This window comes from Crinia signifera, chromosome 4 (genome assembly GCF_055691185.1).
Source record: "Crinia signifera chromosome 4, ASM5569118v1, whole genome shotgun sequence".
Lineage (NCBI taxonomy): Eukaryota > Metazoa > Chordata > Amphibia > Anura > Myobatrachidae > Crinia > Crinia signifera.
Genome location: NC_139220.1, coordinates 281,022,057 through 281,048,741, shown reverse-complemented (window position 1 = coordinate 281,048,741; position 26,685 = coordinate 281,022,057). Strand labels below are relative to the sequence as shown.

Here is a 26,685-nt window from a genome sequence, read left to right as displayed (position 1 = left end):
TCGTACACTGTAGCAAACAAAAACTAGATTTATGTATATTTTCTTAAAAAGAATACAAAAATATTTATTTTAAGCCATTTTGGGATCTATTTACGAATGCATTGGCAAGAGATAAAGTGGTCTAAGGTAAAGTACCAACCAACGCCTGTCATTTTTCAAACACAGCCTGTAACATGACAGCTAGGAGCGGATTGGCTGGTGATTTTGGGCCTATTAATACACACTGAGTTTAGGCCGGTATGGTGGCGAGTTTGCACTAATTGGAATACAATACATTTGCTACGTTCTGGAGAACTCACAAAATGGATTTAATTCTACAAAGCACTTAAAACAGAAGTAGAGTCACGGCTTCGTGATGAATCATGGAGTTTGTTTATTTGGCTAGGAAATCTAATGTAATCTAACAAATGTATTATCGCATCTTTGTATGGGTTTTGTTTTTACATTTTATGCTTATGTTTATCAAATCATGAGTCAGTCCTATCTGTAGTACATTAGCAGAACATTCTGTAACATGCAAATAAAGCAAGCGGAGCTACAGGCTACTACTTAACGGACGGAATGTAAAAGTGACATTTGTGGTTGCCATCAAGCGTATTAATGATAAAAGATGAGTAGAAAAATGGGATATAAAGATGAGAAGGTGTAGAATGTAACAGTTACAGTTTTCAACAGGCAGCCCCTATAGCAATTACACATGCCAGCACACCATATACATACACATACCTCCCAACTTTATCAATATATGAAAATAGGGACACTCGCTCGAAAGAGGGTGTGGTGTATGTAAATGAGGGTGTGGCCTATGCACGTTAGACCACGCCCCGTTTTTGGTCGCGAATAGACGCTGTCGGATTGGGGGGGGGGGGGGGGCACCCAACTGCCTACACACTAGAAAGATCTGCAATCTTAAGATGTGCGCATAAATGGCCTTGAAATCTTTTGTCCGTCCGGGACAAAAGATTTCAGGCAAGTGCACATCTTTACCAATGATTTCTCTTAAGATCCCGTGTGCGTTCCTATGGATCTTTTGTTAAATTTTCTGATCTTTCATGCAGCATGTAAGATCAGAAGATTTAGCAAAAGATCCGCGGGAGCGCGCATCCGACCGATTTTCGACCAATTATCGGTAAAAAATTTCCACTATATATAGGACTATTTATCGGAAATCGAGCAAAAAAAAAAAAAATTGCTCTAGTGTGTGGGCACCTTAAGACCGGTCTTTCTGATGTATAGCCACCTTTATGTAACACATCGCGAAAAATTTAGATTTGAATAAGTTCTATTTTTTCCATACAAGGTAAATACTGGCTGCTTTATTATTACACTGTCATTTAGAGTTCAGTTTCAAAACACCCCACCCAAATCTTAATCACCCTGCACATGTTACATCAGCCCCACCTGCAGGGTGACATGGTTTTGCCCAGGTTATTTGCTTTTTTGCTTTGCTAACAAAGCGGCCACTAAAGTTGCTATATATGGTATGAATACACAATGCAGCTCACATCATAAAGGAACCGGTCATTTACATTCGTTCTTTGATGCTTTAATCACACAGATTCAAAGTATCATTACAGTATATGCAGCAATAAGGTTTGCATTTGACTTCCAAAATGAACAAATCATTTTTCTCTTTTACATCATATCTCTGTAAAAGAATTAGATAAAGTCATTAATTCCAATCCTTCTTGACACTCGTTACATAAGATACATGCATAAGTCTCCATTCACTAACACCTTTCCACAGGTGTGAGTACAGGTGTGAGTACAGAGGCCAATATCAAATGCTTTATCATACACCAGTCCTCCTGCTAGGAAATGACAATCGGCACACGGTACCAATGTTCTACAGTCACAGGAGACAGGGATTCTACAATCAACTTCTTATCTTTAAAATACAAGCACATCTTCTACATTTAAAAATGTCACAGATTACTGCCACACAGCGCTGAGGTCATGGGTTAGATTCCCACCATGGCCCTAACCGTGTGGAGTTTGTATATTCTCCCTGTGCTTGTGTGGGTTTCCTCTGGGTACCCCGGTTTTCTCCCAAAATCCAAAAATATACTGGTAGGTTAATTGGCTCCCAACAAAAAAAAATAAAGCTAGTATGAATTTGTGTGTGTGTACATGTGGTAGGGAATATAGATTGTAAGCTCCACTGGGGCAAGGACTGATGTGAATGTTCAAATATTCCCTGTATAGCGCTGCGGAATATGTGTGCGCTATATAAATAACTGGTAATAAATACAAATCACTAATTATACTCTGCTTTATATACCAATGTATTGCAGACCGGCTGCAGTTCATTGGGTGCATGTGTATTACTTGTTGGTACTAGTCCCAGCACTGGAACCTGTCTATGCCATGTCCCGGCATCATTCAGAGGCCAGCCTTACACCGCAGCCTGAATCTAAGCGCTCCTGGCTGCGGTCCTGCTCCTTGCCAACGGCTATCACATGTACAACTGGCACCTCAGCGCTGAGTGGCCCATTCAGTGAGGCAGAAGCATAAAATGTTAACCCCCTCAGTGCCACGTCCACCACATCTTGGCCATGTGGGCCTGGTTTCTATCTACAGGATATGATAAAACTTTACAATTTATCAAAGGTTTTAACAAGGTCCAGGAGGGAAACATTCTTTAAAAGGAAGAGAAGTATTAGAGCTGAAGAACATACACGGACCCTGGAAGGAGGTAGGTTCAGGGGAAATATTACAAAGAATTGCTTCACATAAAGTGCCGGCCCGCAGTGTAAACAGGGATGGCGCTTGGAGATGACATCTCCAAGCGCCGGGACTGCCAAGGTAAGCTGCTGGGCTGCCCCCAGCCTCCATACACTCCCCCGCCCCCCCCCAGCCCCTTCCGCGAGGTGAATGGATGCCGCACACAGGTCCCAATTAACCTCCTCCCTGCCTCCGCAGCTGTCTGCACAGTACATCAGCGGAGGCTGTGTGGGCCCCCCACCCAACTTCCATGCTGACTGCAGGAAGCTGCGGTCTGGAGGTTGGGCTTCCCCACTGCTGCAAACGGGAGCCGGGTCGGATGACCCGGCGTACCTGTTTACACTCCCCCCCACCCGGGTCCTGCACGTGTTTCACCCTGGTCAGGACCAGGGTCGGATTCGCTGGGAAATGGACCTGGCTGTTTTTTTTCCAGCTACCCCTTTTACACCGACGCTGACCCGTGTTCACAAGGCAAACACCCGGGTTTTTGCCTTGGTGTAAAAAGGGCATTAATAGGCCAAATGGCTCTTATCTGCTGTCAAAGTTGTGTAATACATAATGAATACAACATTACAGTGTTTTCCTGAAAACAGCATAACATAGCGCATTTCTTATGCAGACACAGCGCAGTCACACACGGAATATAGTCAAGCACGGAATTATTTTGCAAACAAGATGGGAAAAAAAATGCAAAAACATGTCAGGCCCTACAGAGTTGCACCCTGTTTAATGTATGTGGACAAATCTGTACATTTATATAGGTTACGCCCTGCCACAGTTTTAACATTCACTAACAGCAAACCTGGGCAGGGAATGCTGGGATGTGTAGTTCCACTACAGTTGGAGGGCTGCATTTTGTGCAGCCCTGGTTAAAGGATTTCAGTACATGGGACTAATACATTGATCCCACAGTCCGTAAGAAATGATAAGCTTGTCGGAGAGATTGTGCTGCATCAGCCAGAAGGAGCCTCGTCCAAACACTGCATAGAGAGGACTGTATATTGATTATAGTCAGTGACTTGGAAGGAGGGACGGAGTTTTAGAATTGTATACAGTATATTATGAGCAACTTCCAAATGACTTTCAGAGTAATTAGAGCTGAACAGATAAATGTATAGATTACCCATAACTACAACATAAACCTTTACAAGAAAATAATGACAAAGCCTTTAAAACTTTAATCCCAAAACTTGTAGCTGCTCCTGAGTGCCCTGACGTATACAGAGTTATTTATGGCCAAATGTATCAAGCTTCAAAAAGTGCTAAAGTGGAGAGTGATAAACAACCAGCCAATCAGCTCCTACCTGTCATGTTACAGGCTGGGGGCCAGATGCACTATGCTTCAAAAGTGATAACATGGAGAGTGATAAACAGCCAACCAATCAGCTCCTCCCTGACATTTTTCAAACACAGTCTGTGACGAGGCAGGTAGGAGCTGATTGGCTGGCTGTTTATCACTCTCCACGTTATCACTTTTTGAAGCTTGATACATCTGGCCCTTAGACAGAAGCATTGCTTGTTCCTGTGATATTATTGGTCTGTTTTTCGGAGTATCTAGCTGTGATCTCCTGCAGTCCTGATGTTAAACACACTCTTCTGATGGAATGCTTGGAAAATAAACAGTTCTGCAGATTATACGTTGAGAGCTCCTCGTACTGAGAGGAACATACAATTACAGAAATGAATCATCACAAAATCACAGACGTGCAGAACGTCCACATTGTGTGGTAATCCAGCGAGAATAAACTATATTTATATCCTCTCCATTTTCATTGTTTTTTCTGTATCCGTTCAGTACAACACACAGCGAAAATCCAATCTTAGATGTTTAGTATGTAAATAAGGAACAAACAAAAAAATATTAAATCTTACAGTAAATGCAAATTGGCTTCTATAGAAGCCGCCATTAATACCAATCACACATGTGTGCTTAAACTCGCCCCTTCATGTGGCCGTTAGGCATGGTTCCCCCCCCCCCCCTATTCCCATTACCTCACCGTCACACACAGTTTATAGAACACAGGAGGAAAGGAGCTGGAACCTCTAGGACTGTACAGTGACGGCAGCTGTTTTATATTGCTACTCGCACACTGGAACCTCTGACATCTGCATTCCTAAACCCCCCACACCGCAAACAGTCCATGCTGGGAGTCTGTATGAGTGGTTCTCACACGGGTACCCCCTGGCAGACCATTAGCTTTCACCCAACATCTGTAAGGAATAAACTAATTGTCAGTAAAATTAAATGTTTAGTCTTCACTATATATAAAAGCAATTAAGGTGATACAAACAAGATTGAAAACAAAAAAATGTTGACGTAAGAAGAGAACGAATGGGACGCATCAGGTACCTCCCAAGTATCCCGCATTCAGTAGGACAGTGCCACTGTCCCACCCATGGGCTGCAGCGTTCCGTGGTGGCATCTATTCACGGGATACATACGGCTGACCGCTGGTCAGGGTGCTGGCAGTATGCTTACTCTCCACCTACCTCCACCCCCCTTCCCATTGCCTAAACGGGATATGGTCTCTAGGTGGACATGGCTAATGTCGACAGGGTTTGAAGAATGACACAAACATTAGATCAACAGTCTAAAGGTCGACATGAGTTTTACATGTGTTTTTTTTGGGGGGGGGGGGTCTTTTATGCCCCACCATCCACTACGGTGTGGTGGTAGAATAAAATAGTGTGCAGCATGCCATGCGAGGGGACGCAGTACACTTTGACGGTGTCATCAACTGTGTCGACATTCGGGACAAAAGAAAAATTAAAAACTCATGTCAACAGTTTCACTGACTACCTTCCCACTGATTACCTTAGCCATGTTGACCTATTTCAGGTGTCGACCTTCAGTAGCAGAATGCATGTTGACTGAAACAGGGTTGACACAATGACCTATACCCGCCTAAACCTACCCCCCCCCCCCCGGCCCCACAACCTACCCCCCTCTTGGTGCTTAAAACTAATCCCCCCTCCCCGCAGCCTAACCCTAAACTTACCTTTCCCACACTAGTACCTAAACCTAACCCCCCATTCTCTGGGCTGCCCGATTCCTGAGAAACTCACCGATCGGGATGCTGGGTGTCGGGATCCAAACCCTTCTAAAATCCTGCACCAGTCTTCTCAGAGCAGTCGGGATGCCCGTGTCAGTATATTGAACGGCGGCATCCTGCTAACCACATCTTCTATTCACAGTGCCGGGAGAGCCTGGGGGAAAGCCCCGCCTCTCAAATAGAGCAGGTCACGCCCCCACGGTGACAGGAATGAGGGTGGTAGGAATCTGCTTGTTTGGAAGTTTCCATACGAATATTTCTCACATAGGGCGGGATGTATTAATATACATCGCCGCCCCTCGCCGCGATGCTATAGGCTTCTATAGGGTATCGCCACCCAAAGGTGCGGACGGGTAATGAGACGGGGCGGACAGGTAATGGTACATAGGAAAATGCGGTAAAACCCACGTTTTACCGCATTTTCCCTTTAGTACATCCCGCTGAGACACTACAATTATATTTACAATTATATTTTTTAAAGGACTGTAAATATAATAAATGACAAAAAAAAAAAAATACAGTCCACATATACAGTCTACGGATTTTGTAAAGCTATAATATGTTCTGACAATTACAGGGATAGATTGTTTAAGCTTAAATGATTTTGATTAAACCATTAAAATGATTAACCCTGCCAACATCTGTTCAGATAAAAATGCCAGCATCGCTCACAGTTGTTATATAAATTCAAATAAAAAATGTTGTGTAAAAAAAAAAAAAAAAAAGATGATATTTCCTATATAAAGGTAAACATTACACGTCATCATGATGAATAAAAATGTTTCCTTGGCAATTTTCGCACCTATTTTGACAAATTCACTTGCCACTCAAAGGGTTGATATACGGTAAAGCAAGTATTAAAATGCAATATCAACGGCTGATGCAGGAGTTCTGACATTAGGGGATGCGGTGTAACAAATGATCTGGATTTCACAAAACCAGACAATCTCATCTTTGCAGGAACACTAATGATCACACCGCTGTGATCAGGGCCCTACTCTGATACATGAAGCTACAGATTCCTACTGTAGCTCAGTTTTCACTATTTTTTAATATTATATAGTTGATGTGACTCCCGTATTTGAATTTTAGACTGTGCTGCAGCTCCACCTCTGAAGCCCCTACTGCAGGAGTGGCCAAACCTGTCCTCAAGATCTACCAACAGTTCATGTATGTCAGGTAATCTGTGGATCTATAGTAGGAATGAATGCAGCAGGTTTGAAAATGTGACAGTTAGTGATGACTACAGCTGTGCACCAACTTGGAAGTTTGGAAAACATGGACCGTTGGTAGATCTCAAGGACCGGTTTGGCCACCCCTGCCCTACTGTATTCAACACAGATCCCTTCTCAGCTTGCCCCTGACCCCAGGCATTTCTGCGCATGAGCAGAAAGACTCCTGGGTCAGAGACCTGGAAGTCTAGCTAGTGGCTTTGATCTCATCAGCAGAGCTACCCTTTCTGCCACTCAATGTATATGCTAGTCAATATGCGACGGGATGTACCACCAGTGCTTGGTACTTTATCACCAGCAGACAATATGGCTGCCATCACATTGAGGAACAGGCACATTTAAATACAAACATTCTCTAGCTTTCAGGAACTTATCTTTTATTTTATCATGTGCTTTTCAGTACAAAATCAGATCACCCACCTTCTTTGATTTGTTCCTCCACGTGACCCCTCTATACCAACCTGCAAATAAAATAAAATACATTGGAACATGATAACAAATGGAGCCTTGGATGGACCTCTATGTCTATCTTGTAGCACAACAGGGATCATTTCCTATAAATGGTGCTTTGGTTTCTAGGATGTTTTCATAGAAACACTACAGGCTTCCATGGCGCATAAGGGGTTACGCCTTGGAAGACAAGAGCCACTGTACACAATGACCACATTCTGTCCAGTGAAGGGAGTGGGTGGAGATGTGAGATTTCTGCACTGAGGCTGAAGGTCACTAGAATCAATGGAGTTAGCAAGTGATAAAGAACAATCTGCACAGGCTCATTTCTGCCAGGGTTGTTCTCCCTCTACCTTAGCATTAGATGGTAGCAATGTGCCCATCAGCAACATATTACATGGATATTACAAATCATAAAAAAAAAAGACATAAGAAATGCTGGATGTTTTAATACTTGTACAAAAGGAGAATGATGATTATTATTATTATAAATAAAAATAACAGCACCGTTTTTCTAATGCTGCTTTCCCACTGCAGACCAGTTTAAAGTACTGGTAATCTTAAATAGTATTTAAAACGGTATTAGCATTCCCACTGCAGCAGATTACCGTTTTAAATACCATTTAAGTACCATTCCCATTGCAGTGAACCGTGTAAAATGTAGAGTGCCTAACCCCCCCACCCCAGTGTAAAGAGTGCCTAATCTCTCCCCCCCCCCCTCCAAGTGTAAAGAGTGCCGAACCCCCCCCCCCGTACCTGCCCTGTGCCCCCATCTCCCCTCCCCTTGTACTTACCTGCACGGGGATGCAGGGCAGTGGGGAGGCAGCGGGGGTCCATGCAGGGCCCATGCAGGGTACAGGCAGTCCCAGTGCCTGATGAGAACTAGTAGTTCACTTTGCGCATATGTAATGAGTGCACGTGCATAATAATGAGCCACTCATTACATATGTGCATATGTAATGAGCGGCTCATTATTATGCAAGTGCACTCATTACACATGCACAAAGTGAGAACTACTAGGTCTCATCAGGCACTGGGACTGCCTGGAGGCTAAGTAACGTTTAAGAGGCATTCCCACTGCCTATTAAACGTTATTTTAACATGTAGGACTCTGCTTTAAAAACGGGTTGAAATACCATTTAACTTTAAACGGTATTTCAACTCTGGCACTTTCCCTCTGCAGCCTTAAAACGGTAAATTGCGCTGAAAATCGGCAATTTACCGGTTTTTAGCTGCAGTGGGAAAGGGGCATAAGTTTCATTACTGCCAATTATGCCTTTACTCTAAAACTCAGAAGTTCTCAAACTATGGGTCCTGACCCCAAAGTGGGCGAGACTCCATATTGCTGACCATCAGGCTGACTAGTCCTTTAATCTCAGTCATTGATTCAAGGAGTCTGAAGTAACAGATGATTCAGGTGATTTTTCAGACTCTTCACCCCATTTTGTGCCGCCGCCATGCTTGGGCTGTCTGATGACAGTAAATTAATATATATTATACACATACACCCAACCGTTACATGACTTTGTGCTCAGACATAGGAATGTAATGCAAGGCCACGTGCCACAAACAATAAATGGACATAGCTCACACTAAATATACTGTAAAGCCAGGTAAGAGGAGTTCCTCATCTGCCACGATGAGTTGCAAAGCTGCATCTACGGTGGATCTGGCAAGAGGTGGAACAGGTGGATACACCAACTTACTATTCTTACCTGGCTCCCAGTATTTCTTTTGTCTTTAACAGTATTTTCCTTTCTTCTAATACTGTACAAAGCTTTAAAACATTATTAGGTTATGAGGTCCATACTTTGTGTAAGGACACCAACTATTGTGTAATACGCCCGTTTATTTTTATCTCTGGTCCTACATCTTAGAACACATGAAGTTTGAGCATAGAGATGCAGAATTTGACAATACTGCACCTTTGGAGAGCATTATGTAATTACTGTTTCACGGTTATTGTTATCGTTAAGCCCCTGCACCCCCATTCTTTTTATTGGATACACCTTTTTCTTAATATACTTTTTTGCATTTTTCACCTGTTACTGAATTCTCTTTATTGTAACGTGAAATAACTTCCCTGTCAGACTGCAGAACACTCTTGCTTTTGCCTTACATAACAACTCACAGAAGTAGGCTGCCTTCAACATGTGCTGTCCTGTTTACATGTTACACGCCTGATCACTAGGCTGACAGCGGCAGCTGGAATGGGCTCCTGTAACCCATGCAATTAAAATTTCCCATGCACAGGACTCTATTCATTCACGAGCATGAAACCAGGAAAACACCCTGGTACTGCATGAAGTCTTTGCAGGTAAAACTGCAGACCAGATCTGAATTCTGGCCAAGTTATACATTCAGTCATTATGGTGGTCACAGGGGCCCTAACTGTGGGTCGCATGCAATGTGTGTTGGCTGATGCTTTTTCCACTATACCTGCATTGAAGTCTGTAAAAAGAAGCAGGGAGCATGCATCCCCCCCCAGAGGGTACACACAGAGGTGCAGTTGCGATCACGATGCATGGTATCTAAAGTTTCTTAGAAATGTGCTGGGACTTGGGTGGGAGCTGGGAGGTGGTTATTCAGACCGCCATCTTATGGGCGTGTCCAGATTATGGAGCAGAACTGGTTGCAAGCTCAGGCGCTTATTCTCTCACACTGGAGGTCACACTCAAACTGGCGATCTGCACCCTGCATGGGTCTAGTTCAGTGGTTCCCAACCCTGGTCCACAAGTACCCCCAACAGTGCACGTTTTCCAGGTCTCCACACAGAAATCACAGGTGAAATAATTAGCTCCAACTGTAAATCTTTTAAAATGTGTCTGACTAATGAGTGCACCTGCCGGGTGACCTGGAAAACGTGCACTGTTGGGGGTACTTGAGGACCAGCGTTGGGAATCACTGGTCTAGTGCATCTAAAGATGCACTAAGTGGTATTTCTGCCTCTAAATGGCACACAGTGGGCATCTTAATCATTGCTCCAGGATGAAAGGCTTGTAGTGGAATTAGCACACGTTACACCAACAAAACACACCCGGAATTGGCAGAATCAGCCCCACAGTGACAAATGTGATCACTTAATGACCAGGTGTGGATAATTAAACTACCTTTAACCCCTTCCCGACATTTGACGTATATATACACGTCATGGCCGGGATGTACTTCCCGACACACGACGTATATATACGTCATGGCCGGGATGTACTTCCCGACACATGACGTATATATACGTCATGACTTCAAAGTGCCACTGCGTCTCGAGACGCAGTGACAGAGGGACGATGTCTGCTGTCCCTGACAGCAGACATGTCCCTGCATGCCCAGGGGGGGCGGCGATGCCGCCCCCCCGTCGGCGATCGCTGTGATTGGCTGTTCAATGTGAACAGCCATTCGCAGCGTTTTCCTGTGTTACCGGCGAATCAGACGCTCGGTAACACAGGTGTCAATCACCGCCGGGTGTGAGGGGGCATGAGGGGGTCATCGGTGACGACGACACCTCACCCCACCTGCCCCCAAGGCTGTGATTGGTCCGTCGGACCAATCACAGCCAAGGCGCGCCATTTTAACTAACGGTGACTGCGCTGCAGACGCCATTCCGGTCTGGAATTGCGTGCAGAGCGGTCACCGGCCACTCTCTCGTGATATACATACCTGAACCTTGCCTGATACTTACCTGATCACCGCTGATCACCGCTGGTAGCGTGCTGCCAGCAGTTGGATGCTTCCTGGATCTTGTGACTTCCTGTGTCCTGCTGCTGCAGTGTCATAGAGGGCCTTATTCTGATCGGTGCGGATATTCCCGAATTCTTTCGGATGGCGTTTTTTAGCCGTCTGCGCATGCGTGGCGATCGCTAGGCGCATGTGCCACGCATGGGCTCCGTACTTGTTCTCACTAATCCCGTACAGAACTGTGCACCGCATACATTCGGGTAATAGGGGTGTGTTATGGGCGTCATGCGGAAAGACACAGGGGCGTAGTTTCAAAGTGGGCTAAACTGGGCGGAAACATGGGCGGACACGGGGGAGTACACATATATTGGTAGGCGTGCATTCGGACAGCACGCCGAATGCACGCGAACAAAAAGGGAAGAAATGTGCGGTGTCCAAAAGGTTACTTTTGCTTTGCGGACACCACTCGGTCATGCGCTAGGCAATCGGAACGCCTAATCAGGACGGACGCACCTCAACCAATGTCACCTGAACCCAATACAATCACATACTTTACCCATGACTTGTTAATTACACGCTTCTCACTGCTACAATTGGAAGCATTGCAGCTTAAAGGGAACATTACATGCTGCACTTGTCACACACTTTAACACTGCAAATAATGCACACAACTTAATAATATTAATACTAATACACATGCCACTTCTGCATGTCTAAATTAATACAGACATTTGTGGGGCCAAAATAACATTTATTACAGCTTTCCGTACTTTCTCACGCGGTTCTCACGCGGTAAGACCGTGCTTGTGCGGGAAGACCATGCAAGAATCTGTACGTTTCCCCCGCACACGCATGGTTTATATGTCGTCCGTACACACGCCCTGTTCTTAAAGAGTGAGTCCGTCCGAATGCGGAGGACACGTGGGCGTTTCTACGGACGATGGCCGCACGCTGCCGCACAGCGATGCGTGCGGCCCGCACCGAAAGAATTCGGGGATATCCGCACCGATCAGAATAAGGCCCAGAGTCACAGATCGTGAGAGATAGTGACAGAGAGTGATAGAGAGTGCTATATTTTGTGTCTGCTGCACCCCTTTTGTGCTGATCAGTATATCTGTGCTGATCAGCAACTTTTTGGTTTTTTTTTTTTTATATATATACCTGTCAGTTGCACCAAAGGTTGTGCTGCCTGTGCAACTGACTGCTGCCCCCCCTTTTCTGCTGATCAGTTTAAATTAATTAACTGATCAGCAACTTTTTGGGGGTCCAGGTTTTTTTTTTATATATACCCTAGTAGGTTGCACCCACAGTTGTCTGTCTGCTGCCCCTCACTGCTAATCAGTGTCGCATCACTGCATCACTGATCTGCAGTTTTTTTTGGGGGGGGGGGGGGATTGCAGTGGGGTTTTGTTTTTACACCCACGTTGCTTTTGTGGGTGCTTTTGTGGGTGTCCTGTGGCCGCTGATCAGTGACATACATAACTGAACAACATTTTTGGCACAGGGTTGATATTTTTTTTCTGCAGTTTTTTTAAATTGTTTTTTTTTTGGAGAGTGCTGTGGTATTTTTTTTTTTTAAATTGTTTTTACACCTGTTGCCTTTGAGCGCTGTTCAGTGACGGACGTTACTGACCAACATCTGTGCTCAATTTTTGGCGCAGGACCTTTTTTTTTTTTTTTTTTAACCCCTTCAATTTTTTTTTTTTTATTGGGATCAAATTCCTGTATAAAGTATTTTTTTTTCTGCACTACATACACACTACACACCCCCCGTGTTGAAATAAAGTTTGTACCCCTCCAACACTATACACGTGTTGAAACATTACACTTACAGAAACACAAAAATAAAAATGGCATCCCAAATGTCATCCCAGTCATCCAGAAGAATGTATTCAGCGGAGGAGGCATATGCCATGCTTGCCTCTGACTCTGACACAGCCAGTGATGCAAGCGGGGAATTTGAAGGATTCGTCTTAAGCTCCTTTTCCTCCTCTAGTGATGAGGGACCCCCTCAAAGACGCCCCCGTAGAGCAGCTGAGACCCCCCCCCCCAAATGATTGATCCCGTATGGACCCCACCACCAGACAATTTTGAGCCCCAGGTTCCTGAGTTTTTGGCCATCCCAGGAATCCAATTTGATTCAACAGGTCTCAGAGAGATTGACTTTTTCAAATTATTTTTCTCTGATGATTTTATAAATTTAATGGTGGACCAAAGTAATTTATATGCCCAGCAGTTTATTGCTCAAAACCCCACGTCATCATTTGCTAGGTGGACCCCTGTAGATGCAGTAGAGATGATGACGTTTTGGGGTCTGGTGTTACATATGGGCATAGTAAAAAAGCCAGAAATTAGGCAATATTGGAGTACATATGTTCTGTACAGCACCCCACTTTACCGTATGGCCATGACTCGGACTCGTTTTGAGATAATCCTTAAATTTTTACATTACACCGATAATGCACAGTGCCCACCCAGAGATGATCCCACCTTTGACCGGCTATTCAAAGTCAGGCCGGTCATTGATCATTTCAGTGCCAAATTTGCAGAGATGTACATCCCTGAAAAATTTATTTGTATCGACGAGTCCCTTATACATTTTAAAGGAAGGGTTAAATTCCGCCAGTACCTTCCCAGTAAGAGGGCAAGGTATGGCATAAAAATGTATAAACTGTGTGAAAGCACCTCAGGGTACACCCACAGGTTTAGGGTATATGAAGGGAAGGATTCCAGAATTGAACCGCCAGAATGCCCCCCCCTCCCTCGTAGGTGTTAGTGGAAAAATTGTCTGGGATTTAGTGCACCCCTTCCTGGATAAAGGTTATCACCTCTATGTGGATAACTTTTACACTAGCATCCCCCTGTTTAAGGCCCTTGGTTCAAGAGGTACAGCAGCTTGCGGTACTGTGCGCAAGAACCAAAGAGGCCTCCCAAAAACGCACGTTGCCCAATTACTGAGAAGGGGTGAAAGCAGGGGAATATGCACCGAAAATATGTTGTTGGTCAAATATAAGGACAAGAGGGATGTCCTTATACTGACAACAATTCATGGAGACAGTACCACCTCCATCCCTGTACGAGGTACCAGTACCCACACCTCAAAACCTAATTGTATCCTAGATTACAATAAGTATATGGGCGGAGTGGATCTTTCAGATCAGGTACTGAAGCCGTACAGTCCCCTGCAGAAAACAAAAATCTGGTACAAGAAGCTGGCCGTGTATATCATCCAGATGGCACTGTATAACGCTTACGTGCTATTCCATTCTACCAGCCAGAGGGGGACATTTATGCACTTTCAAGAGGAAGTCATAAAGGGCCTAATATTTGGGAACCAGCAGGCAGAGGGCCCCAGTACTTCTAGTACTGGCCCCCGTATTGTACCAGGGCAGCATTTTCCTAACGAAATCCCCTCCACTGCAAGAAAGGGCAGGACACAAAAAAGGTGCAAAGTTTGCTATAAAAAGGGAATAAGAAAGGATACTATTTTCCACTGTGAAACTTGCCCCGACAAACCCGGCCTATGTATAAAGGAGTGTTTTAAAATATACCACACATCTATGGATTATTAGGTTCATCATTTCACCGTGCTTCAGGGGTCTTGCTAATGCCACATAGCACCCACCATTCATTCCACCAGAATCTGAGCTGCAAAATCCAAAAATCACTCCTTCCCTTCTGAGTCCTGCCATGCACCCAAATGGTATTTTTTGGTCACATATGAGGCATTGCCATACTCGGGAGAAATTGGGGCACAGATTTTGGGGTGCTTTGTCTCCTTCTTTCCTTGTGAAAATGAAAAATTGAGCCAGAACTGCATTTTTGTGTAAAAAATGTAATTTTTCATTTGCACAGCCCAGTTGTATCAAAATTGGTGAAACCCCTGGGGGTTTGAAATGTACACTATACCCCTAGATGAATTTCCTGAGGGGTGTAGTTTGCAAAATGGGGTCACTTGTGGGGGGTTCCACTGTATTGGTGCTTCGGGGGTCTTGCTAATGCGACATAGCACCCACCAACATTCCACCAGAATCTGTGCTGCAAAATCCAAATATCACTCCTTCCCTTCTGAGTCCTGCCATTTTTTGGTCACACATGAGGCATTGCCGTACTCGGGAGAAATTGGGGCACAGATTTTGGGGTGCTTTGTCTCCTTCATTCCTTGTGAAAATGAAAAATTTTGAGCCAGAACTGCATTTTTGTGTAAAAAATTTAATTTTTCATTTTCACTGCTCAGTTGTATCAAAATTGGTGAAACCCCTGGGGGTTTGAAATGTACACTATACCCCTAGATGAATTCCATGAGGGGTGTAGTTTGCAAAATGGGGTCACTTGTGGGGGGTTCCACTGTATTGGTGCTTCGGGGGTCTTGCTAATGCGACATAGCACCCACCAACATTCCACCAGAATCTGAGCTGCAAAATCCAAAAATCACTCCTTCCCTTCTGAGTCCTGCCATGCACCCAAATGGTATTTTTTGGTCACATGTGAGGCATTGCCGTACTCGGGAGAAATTGGGGCACAGATTTTGGGGTGCTTTGTCTCCTTCATTCCTTGTGAAAATGAAAAATTTTGAGCCAGAACTGCATTTTTGTGTAAAAAATTTAATTTTTCATTTTCACTGCCCAGTTGTACCACCATTGGTGAAACCCCTGGGGGTTTGAAATGTACACTATACCCCTAGATGAAATCCCTGAGGGGTGTAGTTTGCAAAATGGGGTCACTTGTGGGGGGGTTCCTAACTTTTAGCATCTTATGGTGCCTAGAAACCTACATGGTGCCTAAAAAATAATCTCATAAAAAGGAGGCTCCAAAATCAAGTAGGTGCTCCTTCTATTATGAAGCCTGTGGTTTGGTCAACGTGCACACTAGGGCCACATATAGGATATTTATGAAAACAAAAGAATTGGGGGAATCAATTTTTAGTCACATTTCTCTAGTAAAATCTACTGTGTTCCTTAGAAAAATGTATTAAAATTGCAAATCTGCAAAAAAAATGAAATTTTGAAATTTCACCTACACTTTGTTTTAATTCCTGTGAAACACCTAAAGGGTTAACAAACTTCCAAAATGCTGTTTTGAATACTGTGAGGGGTGCAGTTTTTGAAATGGCATCATTTATGGGGGTGTCTCACATACAAGTCCCTCAAAGTCACATCAGAACTGAAATGGTCCCTAAAAAAATCAGTGTTTGAAATTTTCTTGAAAATTTGAGAATTTGCTATTCATATTTTAAGCCTCCTAGTGTCCAAAAAAATTAAAAGGATGTTGAAATAATGATGGAAACATAAAGTAGACATATGGTCTATGTTAGTTATTAACTATTTTGAGTGGTATGATTATTTGTCTCACAAGCAGAAAATTTAACATTTTGAAAATTGCTAAATTTTCCATTTTTTTACGACATTTTGGTATTTTTCACAAAAAAACACAGACTGTATCGACCCAAATTTACCACTAACTTGAAGTACAATGTGTCACGAGAAAACAATCTCAAAATCACTGGGATAAGTAAAAGCAAAAAAAAGTTATCCCCACTTAAGTGATACCTGTCAGATTTGAAAAAAAGGGCTCTGTCAGGAAGGCAAAAACAGGCTGCGGCGGGAAGGGGTTAAATGACTGTCGGCATAAGGGACGTAGAGTAGACACGTGTCTATGGAATTATGGGGTAATGGATGTTCCAGCCTAAGTTATAGAACTCTGATCACATTTGTTTTTCCTAGTTCAGAATGCGATTTTCTGGTCGGTGAAAGAAGCTTATTGCAATCACGAGTCAGATTCATCTGCAGCCAGCTTTATAGACAGGCAAACATTAAGACTGTATTGACCATAATGCACTTACCCTCATAGGCCTCGAATATCTGCACTGTGTCTCCCACCTGAAGGCTCAGCTCCTCTTCATGTGTAGCTTGGAAGTTGTAAATGGCTGAAAAGAAGGGAAATGCAGCATGTAATTTACAAGATGCAAGTGTAAAAGATGTAACAAATTAGTACATAAATTGTGAAAAAATAGAGGTTTGTATCTCCAGCAAGTATTGGAGAAATACCAATTTCCTGCACCATACAAAACTGTAAATAATCTCACTGAACTGCCCTGAGTAGAACTAGATGTTCAGGCCAATCCAAGCAGCTTTATTCAGGTGTTACTAGTGTTCATTCTAGCACCCGCCAACTTTGAAAATCCATGCAGTTCCTCTTCCCTGCCTGGGGTGTCGCTGTCTGCTGTGGTGTTTCTAGCACAGGTCTGGTTTGCATATCGGTGCTGATATACAGACCACGCCGTGCTAGAAGCACTACAGCAGATAGCGACAACCCAGGCAGGGAAGAGGAACTGCATGGGTTTCCAAAGATGGCGAGTGCTAGAACGAACACTAGGTTATATTAGCAAAGCTCAGACTCCTGACTGACAGACCGGGGCTGGACTCCGTTCCTATTCGTTAATTGCTACAAAGCTATTCTCCGTTTGATCATTTTAAACAATTGTATAGTACAACTTCCTATATTGCCATGCAGATTGAATCTATATGTTCAGAGGCGGAACTACCATTGGTGCATACTTGCCTACTTTTGAAAGCAAGTTTCAGGGAGATTATAGTTGGTAGCAGAATTTTGCACAGGGCCCAATTGAAAGGGTGTGTCATGCTCCAGAGGAATCTTTAAAAATGACTTATATTCAAATGTAGATGAGCCCCAAAGCAGTCAGTAAGAGCTACTATACTTGCTAAAGTGCTGGGAAATGGTACTGATGATTCAATGTAAATGTATTTTTCTCTCATTCTTTTTTATTCCCTTTTCCCCCCGAAATATTTAACAATGTCATGTGGGCTAGGTGAAATGAGGGAGATTGCACACTGTGCTGGAAGCACTACAGCAGACAGCGACACCCCAGGCATGGAAGAGGAACTGCATGGGTTTTCAAAGATGGCGGTTGCTAGAATGAACACTACTGTGGGATATGCATATGGACTGCAAAGCACGTGTGCAACGCCGTCCAGCGATGCAATACTGCTACTTTGTCTATCCGCAAGCTGTTTGCAAGGTGATTGACAGGAAGTAGGTGTCTGGAGATGGTAACCGTCAGTTTCATGGGAGTGCCAAGATAAACGCTAGTCGCGCCAGAAAAACCGCTGGGAGTGTCAGGGAAACCGCTAGGCTGTCTGAGCATTATAGGGAACGTCAGCAACAGGCCGTATAGGTCTGTATTCATCACAGCTGCCGAGGAAAGCCCCGTACACCCTGGGCGACTCATGTGAATGCTGCTCAGTTCTCTCATCTGCGTGGCTTTTAGCATGAAAGCTGCTCAGTGCGTACAGGGCAGCGGTGAGCACTGCTGCACGCTCCCCCATCATTGCTGCAGCCCGCCGCTCATCTGCTGGTATTACCAGCAGATGAGCGACAGAGTGGGCGGCTTTCCATAGCATCCTGCTGTCCACCCTTGGGGAAAATGGCTGGGCCGAGGGGAAAACACTCAGTGTGTATGCACTGAGCGTGTTTCAGCCCAGCTATTTTCCCCATCATCGTACAAAATACACACTGGGCATAATCGCTTTTGATGGTGAGCCTGTAACAAACATATTCGCTCGGCTGAGACATCTTTGCACAGTGTACACATTCATTTGCACCGTGTGCACATTAATTTGCAAGGCAGGATTTCACTCTATTGGCGCTGCATTCCCGATTGCTTGCTGATGCACATTTGTGTCCGTTAGGTCTGAATTACCCCCAACATTAGATGCAGCCCTGCTGGCTCCTTTCACTGTAAATGAATCAACATAGAGCATGGCTGCATAGCAAGCTGCCAATCACTCTGTGGAGCCAAGGTAAAATAAACCCCTGTCCCTCGAAACATGGCAAACTGCTGCAGGGAAGTGACAGAGAGCATGATGGGTATACATAATTCCACATATATTATTATTCAGCTCAGTAATACACAGCCTTTTCTGCTAATTCATGTAGGGCCTTTTCTTTTTTACTAATTGGCGGTTCTGGTTGCCGGACTTAAAATGCCAATGTCATTTAATACTGTTCTGCTTGTAAATCCCACGGCCAGAACTACCAGCGAGAGGCGGCTTTGGCAGGTCATGGAGAGAAACTGAATGGAATACAATCTGTACCAGAATAACAATGTCATAACATTGGGCCTCCACCCAGCGAGCGCTTCTAAGCATGCACCCTCCTTGTTTCCACTTCTCTATCTTTATAATGTTATTTCACTTTCCAAAAACTTCCTGGGTTGGCCGTCATTAGGCTGCGATGCGGCTGTTATTACCCAAATCGATGGATGCAGACTGCAACAACTCAGCAATGAATAGACGTGACTCAGGTTTCCGGATCTCTGTGTGCAAATGAAACACCTCTGAACTTTACTCTCCATGTGAGCGAGAGAGAGGCACGCGGGATCCACTGACAGCCCTACCCGCTGTTATTACGCATATACACAGTGCTAGTTCATCACAGTTAGGGGTCATTCTAATTGACTCATACGCTGCGAAGCTCGCAGCTTACATAGGGGCAGATGTATTAACCGGCGTTAAGTGCAAAAATGCACTTAACGCTGGTTAACTGGGGGGGGATTACGTCTGTCCCTAATGTATTACTAGCGCACCTAACGTGCGCTAGTGACAGCCCGCCGAGTTACGCTCGGCGGGGCTGTCCCTGCAATCTCCCCCAGGGATTAACGGCCGGGGCGATGTATTAACAGCCTTCAAGGCGTTAATTTGCCCCGGCCGCTTCGCCAGCTCAGGGCTAGCGTTGTCCTATCCCCCACTATGGGGACAACGCTAGCCCTGCGTCTGGCTTGGGCTGCGCTGGAGATCTTGCGGTTTTTGCGAGATCTCGCGCATGCCCAGTAAGCCGGGCAGGGGGGGCGACGGGGCGTGCGCATGTGCGGGGCGGCGAGGGAGCCGATAAGGAGAGCCGTTAACGCTGGGCATAACGGCTCTCCTTATCGGCTTGGGGGATGTTAATACCTCTCCCCATAACAAGTGCCCGCTTCTCCTCGTTATGCAGGAGAAGCAGGACTCGTTATTTCACAAACGTAAAACGCTTAATGATACATCTGCCCCATAGTCCCTGCGACTGCGTGCCGCCGTATCCCTTCGCAACCATGAGAGGGAATGTGTTACTAAGACCCGTTGTGTCCATTCACACGGGACGGCCACGGCCCGGCCGCACGGCTGCAGCCTGATCCCGCCACTGGAAGGGACGGCTGCCGGGCTGTGGCCATCCCCTCCATGATAAACTAATGTGTGCGGCACGGCTCCCTGGCCGTGCGGGATTTCACCGTCCGGCAGGAGCCGGAGGGTGTGAAACCGGCCTTACATTGGCATTTGGCACCAAAAAAACTCATGTCGACCTTTTGACTGTCAACCTTCCCATTGTCGACTTACTGCTTGTGACCCATACCTGGTAAGATACTCTAAACCAGGCATGTCCAAACTGTGGCCCTCCAGCTGTGAAACTACACATCCCAGCATGCCTTGCCATCGTTTTAGCATTCCCTAATAGCAAACCGGTGGCAAGGCATGATGGGACTTGTAGTGTAGTGGAGGGCCATAGTTTGGACGTGCCTGCACTAAACCAATATAACCCCACTCTATAAAGCTCTGCTCCTATATACTGACTCCTGTCTCAGTGATGTCACTAGTTCCTAGCACATAGACATGGTGCATTTGTTCTGTCCACAAAATAGCTGCCTCCTGCCCTAGCCAATAGGTACACTCTAATTTATGGTTAGTTCTCCCATTCATTATATTTGCATCCATGTAAACCACTCCCAGCAGGAATGTTTATGCCACCAGCACTACACCCAAATGGAAAAAAGATTCAGAAGTCAATCTAGCAGTTTGAAAAGACAAAATGGGCACGGAGAGTCGTATGCTTCAACAACAAAGTCAAGGGTGCGAGTGTGTGCATTACAGCCTTCTCGCCCATTCCACAGAAAGCCCATTTATTCTTATTAACATTAATACCCCTTTCAGACATATGGCAAAATCACAGGATTTTTCACTCTTACGCGCACAATCCCGGGACTAGCGTATGTCTGAATGGCTCCACCCGGGATTTTAGTCGTCTAAACTCCCGGATCTTGTGCCACTGCCACGGGCTTACGGGCTTTTTAAAAACACGGTATTGAACTGGGTCTAAAATCCCGGGTGATATGTCTAAAAGGGGTATTCCGTATATAGTGATGTCAACCGTCAATGTTTTTCTTCTGATGGTAGTGCTTTTACCAACCGTCGGTGGCATCCTGATTAGGGATGCCAATCCCGGGGCATTTTTTCAATCCCGGGATCCTGGATTGAAAAATGCTCAATCCCGGGATTCCCGGGATTGGCATCCAAACCAAAAAGCCCATTATTAGCATTGGACCCACCCCGGCCGACCCGCACATCTACTTACTTAAGGGAGCGGGCGGGCGGCCGGGAGTGGGTTTGGAGGTGCACGGTGCCCTACTGTCACGCTACGCAGGCCGCACGCCGGGTCAGTTTACGGGAACAGCTGGGCAGCGTCTGAGCGAGTGCTCAGACGCTGCCCGGCAGTCTAATCCCGAAATCCCGGGATTGGATTCTCCAATCCTGGGATTGAAATCAAGGACTTTTTTAGGCCAAATCCCGGGATCCCGCCGATCCCGGGATTGGCCACACTAATCCTGATGTTAGGTAAATGAATGGTAAACATTAGATGATGTTGCAATAGTCCCACCACCAGTCCCATCCCCAGCCAATCCAACTGAAGTTATTTTCTGCATGTGCGTCACGCTGAAAATACATGCGCACATCATATTAGTGTTCATTCTAGCACCCGCCATCTTTGAAAACCCATGCATTTCCTGTTCCCTGCCTGGGGTGTCGCTGTCTGCTGTGGTGTTTCTAGCACAGGTCTGGTTTGCATATCAGTGCTGATATACTGACCACACTGTGCTAAAAGCACTACAGCAGACAGCGACACCCCAGGCAGGGAACAGGAACTGCATGGGTTTTCAAAGCTGGTGGGTGCTAGAATGAACGCTATCATATGAATTATTTTCTATTGAATTCTTTCGATAGTCAGTTACCATCGCATTGAAAGATTTAATGGCGGATGCCCAGCCATCATTTGACAGCGGGCTTCCGAAGTCCATCCCTAGAACAATGCAAGAACAGCGACCGTTAATTCGTCTTGCTGTGGATTGGTGGTAGTAATGAAAACACAAAATGACATTTCGCCACTGAGACGTGAAGAAATGTTCAGTCTCTCTAAACATCAAACAGCTGCAAAAGACACAAGCTACGCAAAAGCTGCATCATGAGGATCACCAGGTTATTAACTCATATTGCACCCTGCAGCGTACACCGGTTTGTAAATGATCATAAGAACATGACGGACACAGGCAGTCAAGGTAAACTATGCCCCGGGGTGACTGTAAATTCACTCTGAGACTGAAGGCCTGTCCAAGTCTCACACAGAACACCCCTTGCTGCTAGGACCTGGGGTGTGGGTGTGGCCTGATGGTTCAGGTGCTTCCAGGATTAGGTAAAGTAACCGGCAGCCTTTTGTACTGTACCATAATGCTGGCCCCCTGGGTCTATGCTGAATGAATATTAACCCCTTTATATACCATACATTATTGTTTGGCATTCTAGAAGTAATGAATGTTTTTATTCGATAATTCTATCCTCATGATTGCAGTTTCCTCTAGCCACAAACATCCCCTGCATATTTTATGCCATATGTGCAGTAACCCTACTGGTATAATACCACCTGCAATGATAAAGCAAGGACAGGTGGAGAAAGAGTGTGGGGGCAGGCAAGAAGAAGCCAGGTTACAATGTAACTGATAGAGTACACAAGTCATTTACTGCTCAGATACAAGGAATAAACACAGAATCCTATTTCTGATCGCAAGTCAGGCTATGCCTTATACACAGATCCTTATATTACACTGCAATGCACAATGCTACAGACATAAGGAACATAGCAGCAGGGTCTCAGCAGCAGCAATAAGAGCTTCTCAGGGTGCAGTGAGGTCCTGAACGAGTTAAGTGAAAGCCTCCAGGCGGGTCAGTGGTCGGACACTCAGATATCAGCAGGTGGCAGAGCTTTCTGTAGTCTGAAGAGCTAGCAATCTATCAGTGCATTGGAGTGCTCATATAAAGAGTGATGCATTAGTGACACAGTACAGAGATGCAGATAGGATCAGTACAGACTCACCCACTCCAAACTTCTCTCTCTTGGTGGGAATCCAACGGGCCATATTACATTGGGGTCCTGAGTGGTAGAAGTTGGCACCAGCGGAGTTACCGTGCAGGGCTGCAGCCCTCCCCCTGCCGCTCACTGCACTCCACCATGTTTCGTGAGTCACAGGGAGGGGTGCCGGGGGGTAGGAGTGGTTAGTGGTGCAGCAGAAGGGGGGTAGGAGTGGTCAGGGGCACAGCAGGGATGGGGTAGATGTGCTTGCAGCAGTAGGGGGCATGAGTGGGCACTGGAGCAGCAGCATGAGTAAAAACAGGGGTAATCTAGTCCACTGGTAAGGACATGGATGGGAAGGAGTTGGGGAGGACAGCAGGGTCAGGAGCTGGACTGGTTATATATATGAGGACAGCAATTAGGGGGCACTGCTACAGGGCGCCTGGCAGAGGGGTGCTAGGTTGGCACAGGAGCCCAGGTTAGGGGCTAGGCTCCTAGTGCAGCAATGCTGTGGGTAGGGTCGGTGTAATATGTGATCCCGGACACATTGCTGGAGGCTGCCTCTGACCCTGGGATCTTCTCCTGGAATGTAACAGGGAGGAGACAATAGTGCTGAGAGTGTTGGCTATACAGCTGGCGGCCACTAGAGGGGGCCGAGCTCTATGAGGATCGTTACTGTTATTGGGCTGAATCAATGATACTTGTAACTATGAGGCAGAGATGTACTAAACTTTCAAAAGTAGCAGGCTAGCAACCAATCAGCTTCTAACTGCTATATTACAGGCTGTTTGAAAAATGACACTAAGGAGCTGGTTGGTTGATACGTTATCACTAGAGACAGGATTATATGCAACATAAAAAGCTTGAAATATGCATGCAAATATGCATGAAAAATACTTAAAATATGCATGAAAAGTGTTAAAATATGCTACATTAAATAATAAAAAAAGTACTTTTTAACTTATTTATTTAAAAATCAGCATACAATTAGTTGCAAATAAACCTCAAAAATAGGCCCACAACATCTGCAGATGTCTAATGCTGTACACAGGATTTTTTTTCTTCCTGGCTGCTATAGCATACTGCAGTGTCCAAAGCTCTTCTTGCATCAACTACACGGACCCTCATCTCCAGCGCCGATGGATCAAATGTCAACTTAGCGTATGAGGGCGGCGCAGTGGAAGGCTTCCTCCCTGCACCGCATACTCACTGTGACACGGCATTTCCTCCGCGCCGCGTGATGTCACAACCTGTCCGCCCGACTCCTCTGCTGCAGAAGTCTGTCTCTTGGTGTAACGTCCCAGGCCAGGGGCAGGCAAAGGTTCAGGAGCTTCGTAATGGCATCTGCCCTGACTGACTTTTATCAACATGGATTGGAAGCCTAGAGCACTGTCAGACATAGCGTACATCCAAGGTTCCCCACACTGCGCACATATTGCCCCAGCCTGCACACTCTACCACTACATGGCCAGCAGCAGCAGGGCAAAGCAGTGCTGTGACTCGCGGGTGGAAAGGGGACGGGGCCTAAAATATGCACCATCACTAGATTTTAGGTTAAATATGCAATAACCAATGAGAATGGGCAAAATATGCAAATGCATATGCAAATATGCAAATGCATATAATCCTGTCTCTAGTTATCACTCTCCACTTTATCACTTTTCAAGGCTTAGTAAATTTCCCTATGGGTCCCATTTATCAAGGTATACTTGCGGCTATATCCCCCAAAATCTGTAAATATTAAGAATTTCCCGCATGTATAAAGAAGGGCCACACAGCGGCGTAACTATAGCACTGCAGCCCCCGCCACCGCAGACGGGCGCTGTGCATGTGAGGGCGCCGGGGGCTGCGGTGCTATAGTTACCCCCCCCCCCAATCCCCCGCAGACTTACCTATCTCGCTGGTCCCGGCGGCTCCGTTCTTCTGCTGAGGACCACCACAAAATGGCTGCCCCCATATAGCACACCGTTCTCTGAAACTGTCTGCTGTATGGGGGCGGCCATTTTGTGTTGGTCCTCAGCAGAAGAACGGAGCCGCCGGGACCTAACGGCGGAGGGGGCGCCCAAAACTTAGCTACGCCACTGGGACGGTATTTGCTGCAATCCCTTCATTGCTGCCGGCTGCCTCATCCCCTTAAGGTTTGTACGGTAGATGCAATTAGGGAGGCCAATCCCGGGCCATTTTTTCAATCCCGGGATTCGTGGTGGGAGAATAAAATAGTGTGCCGAGCGCAGCGAGGCACCGTACTCGACGCATAGCGAGCGATGCGAGGAGATGCGGGGCACTTGAAACTGTGTCCATGTCGACTGTGTAGACATGCAGGTCAATAAAACTGTGAAAAACCCCATGTCCACCCTTTTGACTGTCGACATAGACATTGTTGAACTAATGACCCTTTTTGAGCCGACATGTGCCGACCAGGGTGTGGTGGGAGAATAAAATAGTGTGCCGAGCGCAACGAGGCACCATGCCCGACGCATAGCGAGCGATGCAAGGAGGTAAAAAAAAAACAGTGAAAACCCCCATGTTCACCCTTTTGACTGTCGACACAGACATTGTCGAACTAATGACCTTTCGACCTAGAACCATGTCAACCTAATGGTGTCGACCTAATAACTTTCGACCATCATGCTGTAGACCAAATGATCCCAACCCGGAGGGTTACGCCAGCTCTGGCTGGCTTAACCCTGTAGAAGCCTATGGCTCCTCTCCGCAGCACTGCTGTGAGAGGGATCCAACATAGATCCGTCCCAGAATGCCCTGCTGCCACCAGCTCCCCGGCATACTTATGCTAACAGTCGGGATTCCATCACTGGCATTGTGAGCGATGTCGATATCCCAGTGCCGGTTGTCTGACCAGTGGCAGAATTCAAGTATATTCGTATGCTAACCCCATCCCGACATAAAGGAACAAAGACTTAAGCTGGGCATACACTACTGCAATGTTTCGAAGTAGTGTATGCCAGCCAATCACCTGCGAGCAGGGTGGCATGTGATCCATCACATGCTGTCCTTTACTTGTGAAGGATCGCATGCAACCCCTGTTCACCACCTGCCACTCTGCCTGGAGGAAGATCCGAGTTCGGAGGTCGGACCGGCATGCCATGACTCAGGTCCGAATCACAAGGAACTTAGCATCGGACTTCAGGGGACAGCACACTGACCCAATCTGTGCCAATTTCTCGGTCCGTTCCTACAGGGGGGAAATGGTATTGGGGCCTTTATTGATAGCTTGTAGCATATATTCCAGCCGGGGCTACTTTAAATAATTACGTTCTGACAATGTATCACAATAAACAATAGAGCCCATTGCAGGGTACAGTAAGGGCCGCCGTCAACAAGGAGGGATTGATTCACTCACAGCTGGATGAGAAATGACATCCACC

At 45.8% G+C, this 26,685-nt stretch overlaps 1 protein-coding gene across 1 annotated transcript in view; it reads right to left on the bottom strand.

Moving 5' to 3' along the window:
- Positions 1-23,879, bottom strand: part of DOCK5 (dedicator of cytokinesis 5) — an 88,326-nt gene extending 64,447 nt beyond the window's left edge. The window contains exons 1-3 of the mRNA XM_083184773.1: positions 23,324-23,879; positions 16,974-17,057; positions 7,430-7,470 (exon numbers count right to left, since the gene is read on the bottom strand). Coding sequence (XP_083040899.1) covers positions 7,430-7,470; positions 16,974-17,057; positions 23,324-23,366 — 168 coding nt within the window. The 5' untranslated portion in view covers positions 23,367-23,879. The remainder of the gene's footprint in view (positions 1-7,429; positions 7,471-16,973; positions 17,058-23,323) is intronic.
- Positions 23,880-26,685: the final 2,806 nt, after the last annotated feature.